Here is a 12,500-nt window from a genome sequence, read left to right on the forward strand (position 1 = left end):
TCCATATTTTTCAGCCTTTTTAAATGAATAGAAATAGACAAAAAGTATATATAAATGTATTTTGGTAATTGCATACTGATCACATTCCAAAGATCTTCAGACTTAAACAAAATCATTAATCCAGTTCGGATGGGAGATAGCTTTGCTTGCCCAGCCTCCAGTGAGGCACCTTCATGCAACATACCTTGACTTTTCCCGCTCTCTTTCAGTCACTTATAGTAAAACTAGAGCCATTTGTGTGTTTTATTCTATTGAGAGACTTATAAGTGTCATTTCACAGCCTCTGTCAATGCAGTTGACTAAAATTGTAGTTTAGGATCCATATCAGATCGTTATTTCTTTATACTCAGTGTGTTAGAAGTATTGGTGTTTAACCCGTTCCCGACCGGACCAATCCGGCTTAAAAAGACCAAAATTCCAGGACTCTTGAACGCATAAGCCTAACGCTTTGGGATTCTCGTCCGAACTGGCCGCGAGCCAGCGTCCTCCCGCACGCTGGGCTGGACAAAATAACGCATCCCGGCGTGTGGCCCAAAAACCACTAGACGTGATATCTAGTCAGACGTCGTTAACGGGTTAAGGGAGAACAAAACGCAATTTTATATATTTGTATACGTGTACTGGCATGAACGAATACAAAAATTATAACCATCCGCAATGAAGATAACATGAAGAGGTAGGGAAGGAAACCTGTGCTTATGACTGTGAGTGCCACAGTTAAAGACATCTTTATTGGCACAGGGGCACATTGTGGACATGGGGCATGGGTTGAGCCCCCTTCCTCCTCTCGTTCTGCTTGTACATACTTCATTGGCTGTACATTAGAGCAAGAGGTCGGCAACTTGTTGCATGCTGTCACTCTCTGAAGATAGTGCTTGGTAGAGACCGTGGATAGGTGTCATTCCAGGCTCTCTCTCCTGCTTGTGCTAGAAGAAAGTGGTGCCATCTAGGTTTTAGATATTTGGTTAAACTCATTTTGCTTAATATTATGGAAATTATAGTAATTATGACTGAAATTATCACCACTCACTCATTACTCATAGCACAGTAAAATAACACAGTGATCCAAAATCCCCCCCAACATCATGTACGTCATGATGCCCTTTGTCAGGCCAAAGCTCCTTTGTTATGTACATCATGATGCCCATCTGCAATGTGTTAACCCCCTAGAACTATAGTTCCTCCAGTCTGTCAATGTCCTTCCAAGCAGCAGTCCAGGCTTGATTTTTCAAGCTTAACCATGGCAAATTCTAGTGTTTGATATTTCAAGAGCTGAATTTTATGCATCAGAAAATTTTATTTCTGTCTTTTGTCAAATGCAGAATGTACAACACCACAAACCATGATAGTGGTGAAGAGAACTTTGGGAGTGTTAAGAAAATTGTCCTCAATTAATCCATCTTATGCTAATGTTTATTATGATTTTTTAGACTGTGTTTCTCTGAATAGATTTGCTTTGATCCAGCAGAAATAGAGGTGCAGAATTTGGTCTCCACAGCTGACAGATGTTTCAGTCTTTTTAGTTTAAGCAAAAAGGATCATTCAATTTTTTTATGTAAGATAAATATTGGATTTTCATAGATTGTCACTGAAGATTCACATATGAGATGCTTAGTGGGGAAATAATGTGCATGCACTAAATCAAAATTGCTTGGGAATGTTTCACATTTTTCCTTTAGGTGAAATTAAAAATACATTTATTCCTTCAGTTGTGTAACTAGGGAACCATACCAAATGCTAATTAGTATAATTGTACTAATATATAATATATAGACCTATTTATCATAGTATAAGTTTAGAAAATAATAGAAATCATACCTCTTAACCCATTGCACACAGGGATAGATTTGTTTGCCCAGTCTCCAGGGTGGATTTTATTTCAGAACGAGGCAGCTTCACTAAACATAATGACTTTTCCCACTTTTTCAGTTACTCATTGTAAAACTAGAACCATTTTTGTGTTTGTCCTTTTTTGTTGTTCTATTATGTTGAGAGACATATGTGTCATATGGCAGTCTCTATCAATGTTGCAGTTAACTAAAATTGTAGTATAGGGTCCCTATCAGCTCATTATTTTCTTTATACTCAGTGTGATAGAAGTATTGCCGTTTCAAAGGAGTACAAAATGCAACTTTCTGTGCGCCATTGCTCTCTGAAGATGGTGCTTGTTAGAGACTGAGGATGGGTGCCATTCATGGCTCTCTCTCCTGCTGCTGGTATGAGAAAGTGGTGCCATCTAGCTTTGGATTTTAGGCTAAACCCATTATGCTTAATATTACAGTGATTATAGTAATTTTGTTTACAGTTGTCATCATCACTAACCCATTACTCATGGTACAATAAAGAGAGATAGAGAGACCGGGGGTGGAAGCAAGCCGGTCCTTGCTCTATAATCAGATTGGTCATCTTATGAACACTTGGTGGACTCAACTCCAGAGCTTGTCTACCACTCTGGCCTGCATTTTGTTTCTTCCTTTACCTGAACATACCAATAATTTGATATAGAAAGTTTAAGCTCACTATGCAGATGGACATGTTTTGCCAGATAAAAGCGATTGATATGATAAAGGAAGGCAGAAAATGTATGTATCCTTTATCCGCATTGACCTAAACTAGTGCCTGTACATAACTGATACTGTACTGGGGGACTCCTCTTATTCTTCACACTTAACCCATTGAGAGCGGATAGCATGATTTGCTGTCCAGGCAGTCGGTTGTAGATGCAGATGGCACCTTGCCAAACAACATAAACCCGCCACACGACTGTATACATATTTTATTAAAACTGCGACCAATGGGTTAATATTCATGTCTGTATTTTGGCCACTTGCAAGATATTGTAAGATATAATGAAGATGTATTTATTTACCATTTGATATTGTATATATCTTTTACTATAATTTCAGAACTGTGTATATCCATGCATTTATATGTTTGTTTCATGAATATCACCTAATTTATCCAGTTTCTTTGTCTTTTGTCTTTATGTGAGGAATTTAATGAACTGGGGTACTTGGGAACTGAATGTGCACAAGAGGTAGAGAGGTGCAGTGCCGTCATGTTTCTTATCTGAGGTCAAATTACAAACAGACCTCACCCTACCTATCTGGTATGATGCCGTATAGTGTTTGAGTACCTTGATAATGTCCTGTGGCAACTGATTTCCTGCCTAGACTCATAAACTATCATTAAGATAAATGACAACAAAGGGTTTCAGCTTCTATCCATATCTGGTAGCAGTGTCTGCATAAATTTGATTATAAATCTTGAAGTGCAAATTGCAAAGTGAAACAGGCTTATATTACATTCCATGAAATGTTGTATGAAGGAGAGAAAAAACATATTTTTTTTATTCATGATTTACTTGACTGTTTTTCATTAATTGATTATGTATTGTATTTTAAAATGTTATGCAAGTGAAATGCAAAAACACAAGTTAGCATTCCAAGTAACAGGAATAATTAAGAGTATATAGTAAGTCTAATATAGGATATTAGAAAAAAATACAGAGCATGATATATTAATCATAAAGTAATATTACCTTTAAGAGACACTAATTAGAATTAATATTTCACAGATCACAAAACAATCGCGATGGCAACCACGGACAGCATTGCCCCCAAGGCTAATGAGCCATCAGCTGTAAGCAAGAAAGTGGAGAAACTCCCCAAGCTCCCCACTCCAGCCCAAGTTCTCCTCAAGCTCTTCCTCCACAGTATTGCCATGTTCACGCTACCCATCGCCACGTACTACCTGAGCAAGAATTACGTGGAGGAGGAGCATGGGGTCAAGCCACCCCAGAGCTACATCTACGCCGCCATCGCCGCAGTTGTGGTGATCCAGGCTGTCATATTCTGCTACGTGTACCAGGCCTTTAAAGAAGAACAACTCGAGAGGAAGATTAAAGCGGCTAGTAAACAGGACTGAAATTGCGAGTGTTCTTGAATTTTTGCGTGTCTGAGGAACTGCGGTATGGTACACCTACATTTGACTAACCTCTTAGTGACGATGCATCGCCTGTCTTGAAATCAAGTTATTTGAAGACTTTTTCTTAATTCAATGATTAGCACAAAAATAGTAACGGCTTTGGGTCTCAGAAAACTTAAATAAGTAGAAATATATGTATACATTCCAAGTACCTAATAGTATAAGAAATGAGATGCCAAGGTACATTAAAGATTTAAAAGTTTCTAAATAGGTTAGGCTGAGTTTAGAATGCTGTACCAAGTTTGTGTAATGTGTATATATAATATTGTTATTCCTGTACTAATACCTTTAGATTTATATTATATATAGTGTTAATTTAATTTTGTATAATTTACCTACATTGGGGAGTTGTCAGCATTCACTTTAAAATTGAAAGCCAAATGGACAGTTTAAAAATGTTTATTTAGGGGAAGGGTTTTTATTAATTATTAGGTTAAAAAAATATATATATTATTGTAGTAACATGGGGAAAATAGCAGTACCAATATTCTTAAAGATTTTGGTGCAAAAGCAATCAAATATTTTATATTTTTTTAGGGTCAGTGTGATTGCAGGATCCTTAACATATTTTCACTTAGATTGATCTTGAGATTTACTAATTAAAATATGAAAGTAGCTTCTGATTATTTGGTTGCAGAACAATGATATGAGAATGAATTATGGATTCAAGAAAAGACAATTTCCAATAGCAAAATGTTATTTACTCTGCATATTAAGTAGGCTATATTTATTACTTATCAAGATTGATGGTATAAAGTAGCATTTCTTAACACAGCTTGAGATTATAAATCACTGGTAGAGAACATTCATTCTGATTCATATTTCACCAATGTGACCTTGATACTCGCTTTGTTTCAAATGAGAATGATAAACTTCATTGTATATTATGCTAAAGTTAACCGAGAATGATTTAGAAAATTAAGTACAAGTAGCAAGGGGTTATATATTATATGATTGCATATCCTCTGCTATCATAGTCAAGTTAGATTGCAGCAAATTACTTCAATTTATTCAACTAGCATCTTGTCTTTTTGAGTTAGATTTCTTTCAAGTACTTGAGTTATATGAATTATATGAATCATATGAAGCCATAGTTATTTATAGTATCCAAGGACGAGGCACTTTCCTATAAATTAAGGAGATGGTACCAGTAATATATAGTTGCTTTTATATTACATACTTAATTTGGAGAGTTTTCTGTTGGACAGCTGCAAATGTTATCACTTGTTATCCTGTTAAGCATTGACAGGATGGCAGTTATTGCACAATGGTCAGAGCTTATTTTTTCCATTTCTTTGTTTTACTTTCATTTAGTTGTTACTTGAAGTGTGGGGTTTCATGGAGCTCTTTATGATATAAAGAATATGGATAAAGAATGATAAAATCATGAAATGCTCTGAAAATAATGGTACTGTAAATGTGGCTTCCATGTTTAGTATTACCGGGTAGCTTTCTAGCAACGTTGACTTAGTTAGACTATATAACTGGAAAATGTTTGGGATATATAATGTAAGTAAACCATACGGAAAACAACATTGGGTAATTGTGTGTTCCCATCAGCAGCCATGTCACACTACCTGAATGTTTATTTTATGCAGCTTACCCAAATTCAAATTTAAGATTATTGCTTAAATCATAAAAGAAATGCATCTCTGAGGTTTGTAATTACATGAAAATAATAATATCACACCAAAGAAGACTAGTACTATGAAGTATTAGCTGTATTTGCTAAGAATAATTGATAAATCTTTCATATATTTACATAGATTCCAATTAGAATCCAGGTTATTAGTTCCATAAAAGCTATCCATAGTACTGTATTTCTGATGTTTATCCAGATCCCAAAGAAGGTTATCATATCACAAAACTTGGTAATAAATACATTTTGGCTTTGATCCAGACATACTGGGCAGGGTATTGTGACTTGTAGGGGGAAATGTCATTCTTGTGCCCAACTCGTCATAGGTATTATATTTATCATAAAAAGTACCTGTAACAAATAGTAAAATAGATGGATGCTGTAATTGTAGACAGCAATTATGTCTAAAAATAATTTGCAAGGGATCCTTATGTATTTCATATCACTTTTGTATTAATCAAGTTTTTTTCTATTTTGCTAAGGTTATCAGGACGCAATGTTTCAAAGATTTTTTTCAACTGCATCAAATATCTTGTCCTGATAAAAAAATCCTTGCATGATAGCCTATATCATGCAATAATAGTAACTATTTCCATATCAATAATGATTCAAAAAGTTGACAAAATAATTTGGCAGATATTATCCCATATTGAGTTTAGAATATGAATATAAATCTTTTACTTTGGGTGGGAAAATTTTAAATGGTTAAGGTTGCACTTTATAATTGCAGAATCTTAAAAGTTGCTGATGTCCATAAATGCACTTCCGTCTAACTAAAATCCTCAGTATTGATACTGAAAGTAACTATGTCCACTGGCTTATTAGTATTACTTTTATTTACTTCTTATGGAGGAAGAGTCTTTTAAGGCCTCAGATTCAGTGACTGGTTCATATGAAAAATATAGTACTGATAGAGCAATTGCATAACAAAGAGATAATGTCCAGTATATTTCACTGAGTATATTGGTTTCAAATCTTTGCCAGTATTCATTTTCCTATGTAAAGGAGACATCTGTCAGAAGATAAACCAAAAGTAAGTTATTGCTTTATTTGACTATTTTTATTGTACTGTCTCTTTTTTCTGTGAATACATATCTAAATCATTATTAACCCATGGACTGCACATGGCTAGTTACAATATTTTTTAAATGATAAAAAAAGCAAATTGAAAATTAGCTGGCAATGACAACTGGTCAGGGTGAGCGCCCAGTTCAGCTGGCAACTTATGGTCGGTTTATTGCAAATTATAAGAAAGGATATTATATCAAAATAAAGATAAAGTTGTTCATTTCATATTTTGTTGCAATTAAAATTAATTAACAATATCTAACATGCAATATTAGTGGAATTGATTTGTGTTTGTGATAATGCATTAGGACCAGCCACCAAAAGTTTGACAAAGCTGTAGTTCTTAAACCTATAAAATTAATGAGATTCATATCCCACCAAAAAGTTTGTGTTGATCTTTAGTTGTCAGTCAAATAAATATCTATCAATCACAGCTTTCAGCAGTGCTTTAGGATCAAATAAAACAAACAAATTGAATAAATATGTACATTTCATAAATATGCATATAAAATTATATACAGTATCCATATAAAACTAACAATAAATGCTAACAGGAAGGTCTTCTTGCAAATGGTACAGCTGTTAGGAAATGGAAGGAGAGTTTCCTTGTGTGGAAACGCCTAGGAGAAGGGAAATACACCATAATTACTACACAGTTTGTACTTCAAATTTAATGCCGGAAGAATACCAAATATAAGAATGCGGTTAGCATTTTCCTCATCGTCAGGTACAAAGAAAGATATGAGCCACCGCACAAGGTAGAAAGTATGATCCTACGACATAAGACCTGATGTTATACAAGGAGAGGTACTGGTCTGTTGGTTGGCCACTATATAACACAGCGGCACTTGTAAAAAGTTGACTGTACATTATGGTACATTATGTATTTATGTGATGTACAAAAATATTACGTGCTGTAATATTTGGCAGTATTTTTTTTTCTTTAAAAACTGGCCAGTGGATATATACATTTGAGTTTTAAAACTGTACTTTTAATTTGTTTGTATATGTTTTCTTCAAATTTCTGTAGAGTATATGCACATCAGGCTGAAAGAGAACACAATGTTTCTTACATTTGGTGTTGGAGCGAACAAAAGGAAATGTGAGATCTGTTGTACATCCGTGCATGCAGACATACATTGGGTACAAACTCGGAAACAGTTTTGTTTTTCCTTCCTGTGAAAGACTTACATTGATATGAATAACTGGCAGTTACAAATGCTAGAACTTTGGTGTTGAGCTAAAAATGGGTCATGACACATTGATAGCATCACAAAGTTAATATGAAGTTCTGTAGTTGTCTTTTTTTCCACTAGAAAATAGAAGTTTATGTAAGATTATAGTTTAAAGATTGTTCTTTTCTTGTCTGTGCCCTGATACAGAGTTGCAGAGTTAAAATAAAGTCAGATAAGTAAGAAGAAATGGCTTCCACAGCACTGGTTCATATAGTGAAGGGAGCTCTTACCATGTACACAGATATAATGCACATTAACATGCACATTTGGAAAGATTTACTGTAGTTTCCAAATGGATGCTAAATAAATCACCACATTGAGCACACTTCTTGTTGGGTCACTTGGAAATCATTTCTTTGGAAGAGAAAAGAATACAAGACGGATACATTTTATGTCCCTTGCAATCACTTCGCGCCACATCACTCGTATTTTTAGATTCTGTCTCTAGTGTCTGTCTGTAATTTCCAAAAAGAAAAAAAAATCCTTTCACACTCACTTCACAATATACACATATAAAAAGTTTCTGATATCGTTGTCGTATGAGTATTTTTTCTTCATTTTTTTTCTCTTTACAGTCGGCTGAGTAGAGATAAGTTGTCACTGTTCACAAGGCCAGGTTCTAGACCAGAGTAGAGAGTTCGTGAGGAGGAGCTGTGCCGGAGAGATCTAGGGTAGCGTTGGGTAAGGGGGAAGTGTTGAGCTCTCTTAGTCTCGCATCTTGACTGACTGCTTGCTGGATGTTCTGCTGGGCGACCGCCTTTGTCTTTTCCTGCAATGGGAAGGCGGGGGATGGTTTTAGGAAATGGGAGTGCAAGGCTGGAATTAAAATGTGTATATGCATGATTGAATTTAATGAATTTGAGATATATGCATTGAGATATTTGCAGCGTGAATTTGAAATGGATGTACTTGCAAGTTGAGCCAATGGCTAATATTATTATTATCATTTCTATTTGAAGGTCATTTACTTCAAGGGCAGGAGGATAAATGTACTTCTTTCAAATAAGAGAATATAACTAGTTTCTAAAGCTAGATGAGTAAATGTCAGATATAAATGATAAAACTAGTATCTAACGACATCAAAGCAGTTAACAAATAACTTAACATTTTACTCACCAATTTGCACTTCATTGAGAAATCAGAGAGAAATATGATGTATAGAAACTTAAGTCAACATTACATTCCTCTAGGCAAAATAAGACATTTATTCCTTACAAACAATTGATAATCTAGATCCAGCAGAATCATAGTTTGTCTTTGAAGAAAACCTAATCACATGCACAGAAATAAGAAACCACAAAAAAATACATGCAGAAACAGAAAGAACCTCCCCCCAAAAAAACAATATAACAAGGAAACGTCCCCCCAAATACAAAAACAAAACAAAAAAACTCACCTTCTGCCATATAAAGACGTTGTGAATCATGGCACAGCCGCAGAATATGATTCCCACCCCGATGAGCACCGAAGTCAAGATGGCAGGCGTGGATTGAAAGTGGATGAAGGTGTACAGGATAACACCTGAGGGATTAGACAACAGTTAGAAATCTGACGAAAACAGGTTGATTGAAAGTTGATATACAAGATCATCCCTGAATGATTCACGAACAGTGGGGAGATCCGACAGTGATTATATTCCCGCAGATTAGATTAAAAAAAAAAAAATCAACACGATGATTCCAATGCAACAAAAAAATATATAACACAAAAATCAATATCCACATATAAATCACACAACTCAATAATCGAGGCACAAGAGATAATAATCACACACACAAAAAAAAAAAAAAAAAAAAAACTCCATCAAAAGTCAAAACCTCACAGCAATGCCGTTACACCGATATTAAAAGAAGGCATGACTGTCACAACACATACCTGTAAGAAAGACAGGTACTGACACGAAGAACCCGCCAACAGCACACACTCTGGACACGGAAGACTGCCGTAGGTATTTACTCATCCTGAAGAGAAGACATTTTTGTTTATTGGAGATGGCGATTATATTATTAATGATTGTAATGTTGATTGCGGTATTTGATTGGTTGGTGTGATTCTAGTTTTCGTAATATTAGTGAAAAGGGTGATGGTGGGTTGTAATAATGATGATGATCATGGTAAAAGGATAATAAAAAAGGTGGTGATAACATGAACTAGAGAAAAAGGGAGAGAAGTAAGAAGGTTAAATGATATTAACAATACATCATTATCAACAACAATATAATAACAACAATAATGAAAATAATAATAACAATAAAAATGACAAACAATGATGAATTAAGTCTAGACAAAGACAAAATATATTCACATATATGGACACTACTTTTAGTACATTGAGACGGTCAATATGATATGCACACAATACTAATAGTGATGCTAATGATGTTTATTTCCAGTCGCGTTATCTTAACATAAGTGACGATATTAGCATGCAAGACAAATGCAATTTAGAATCAACGCAATCTATATTCATCAATCCATTTGAATTTTATATTTGAAAATATTTTCGAAAAAAACACTTCACAGGTCAAATTCAAAATTGATTAAAAAATCATTATAAATGTTTTATCAGTTACCGACGATTTCTAAAGGAAAAATGTTAATTAAATACGTGGGTTAGGATAATCAGTCAGTTAAAATGGAATATTCATATTTGAAGAGAAAATAAATTAGATATGCCAGTCCCGTCCTTCTTTGAGATGTGTGGTACTCATTAAGAGAGAGAGAGAGAGAGAGAGAGAGAGAGAGAGAGAGAGAGAGAGAGAGAGAGAGAGAGAGAGAGAGAGAGAGAGAGAGAGAGAGAGAGAGAGAGAGAGAGAGAGAGAGAGAGAGAGAGAGAGAGAGAGAGAGAGAGAGAGAGAGAGAGAGAGAGAGAGAGAGAGAGAGAGAGAGAGAGGGAAGAAGGGAGAGGAGAGAGAGGAAAGGAGGAAAGGAGGAAGGGTGAGACTGATAGAGAGAAAGATAGGGGAGGATGGAGAGAGGGAGGAAGGGAGGGAAAGAGAGAGAGAGAGAGAGGGAAGAGGAAGGGGAAGGGAGGGAAAGAGGGAAATAGGGAAAGAGAGAGAGAGAGGGAGAGATGGGAAGGGGAAGGGAAAAGGAAAAAGATATATATATATATATATATATATATATATATATATATATATATATATATATATATATATATATATATCAAACAGGAGAAAGAACGAATGAAAACCAAAACTAGAAATAAGTAGAAAGAGCAACGGGAGCAGCCTCCCTCTGTCGCCCTGTTGCATGTTGCAGATCAACCTACGCCTTTGCTCTCCCAAGCCAGCCAGCCAGCCAGCCCCGTGGATCAGGCCCTGTCGCTACCGTTCCCGAATTAGCATGATCAGATATCCCCTCATTACTGAGACTCGTGTTTAGTCAAATGCTGGTTTATTGGCAGAGTCCGCGGTCGTGTGTTTGGTTTGTTCTTTTGTTCCCCCTTTTTTTAGCTTTATTTTCGATACGTTGGTTTTGTTTTGTTTTCTTTTTTTTTTCTTTTTGGTTTGGTTGTATGTCATGGCCTTTTCGGTCCTGACGTCGATCGGCGAGTGTGCAAGTGCAAAGACCTTTTCCTGACTTGAATTGGGATCCTTTTTTTTTCTCTGTAAAATTGAATTCGAAATGTTGCGTGTACTTAACTCGGAAATATTGTCTAAAATATGACAGTCGCGTTGCAGACACCAAGTCTAACTTGATCTTCTAAAAGTATTATAATAAATATAATCGTCCTAATTCAATTCCCTTGGAAATATCATCCTTTCTAAGAGACAACTCCTTTAATATCTATCATATTTATCGACCATTACTGGGCTCAAATCGAGACGAATACTCGACCAGACGAAGTCAAAGCCAGTGCCGGACGGTGCCATTCGGGGACTGCCGGCAAATGTTGAGGTCAGACGACGGGTTGCAAGTTGCAAGCGAACACTATTCTATGAAATAAAATACTCCGCCCGATGTAGCACCTTGCAATATACATTATGCAGTCATATCGACCTCAGTTCATAATCGATAATATAACATGTATATTTTTTTTCTGGGAGGTTTGCTCATTTCGAAAGCTGATAAAGTGTAATTCCCTTCAAGAACGGTTTTAAGAAGGAAAAAAAAGTTTATATATATAACGGCCATTGCTATTAACTTTACGCCACATTTTTGCCACTTCATCATACTATGTCTTGAACTGCTTAGCTAAAAGAGAACCACGAAAGCCAGCTATGCTTTTACGAAGAAGTTCTCAGCATTTCACCAGCGAACCAAAACTCATCTTTTGTAGCTTCGTTGCAAATGATCAGGGTGAATACCCGGCTGGTAGACAAGCAACCTTATAGAATAAAGCGATAATAAAGATTAAATTGATGCAATGGTTAAGAAAACGTTTCATTTGCCGCAGCTGCAAGATATCTTTAAAAAATACCGACTCCGTTCTCGGTTAACGAAATGCGGTATCCGACTTCGCTTACACGAACGCTGCGACCGATCGTTCTGGGTCCGTCTGCCCGTTTCCTTCTCTCTTTTTTGTGTAATTCTTATTATTACATCTTTTTTTGTCTTTTCACCTC

The 12,500-nt window shown here is 35.7% G+C and overlaps 2 protein-coding genes across 4 annotated transcripts in view; one reads left to right on the forward strand and one right to left on the reverse strand.

The window, feature by feature from the left end:
• Window positions 1-4,307, forward strand: part of LOC122247654 (vacuolar ATPase assembly integral membrane protein VMA21) — a 7,074-nt gene extending 2,767 nt beyond the window's left edge. For all 3 annotated transcript variants that reach the window (XM_043007101.2, XM_043007102.2, XM_086533513.1), the window contains exon 2: window positions 3,578-4,307. In XM_043007101.2, coding sequence (XP_042863035.1) covers window positions 3,595-3,927 — 333 coding nt within the window. In that variant the 5' untranslated portion in view covers window positions 3,578-3,594 and the 3' untranslated portion in view covers window positions 3,928-4,307. The remainder of the gene's footprint in view (window positions 1-3,577) is intronic.
• LOC122247653 (uncharacterized) overlaps window positions 3,576-12,500 on the reverse strand; it is a 47,729-nt gene continuing 38,804 nt past the window's right edge. The window contains exons 3-5 of the mRNA XM_043007100.2: window positions 9,805-9,890; window positions 9,326-9,450; window positions 3,576-8,698 (exon numbers count right to left, since the gene is read on the reverse strand). Of these exons, the coding sequence (XP_042863034.1) occupies window positions 8,549-8,698; window positions 9,326-9,450; window positions 9,805-9,890 (361 nt within the window). The 3' untranslated portion in view covers window positions 3,576-8,548. The remainder of the gene's footprint in view (window positions 8,699-9,325; window positions 9,451-9,804; window positions 9,891-12,500) is intronic.

Source organism: Penaeus japonicus, unplaced genomic scaffold (assembly GCF_977035675.1).
Source record: "Penaeus japonicus unplaced genomic scaffold, GWHDUDI00000001_assembly GWHDUDI00000039, whole genome shotgun sequence".
Classification (NCBI taxonomy): Eukaryota; Metazoa; Arthropoda; class Malacostraca; order Decapoda; family Penaeidae; genus Penaeus; species Penaeus japonicus.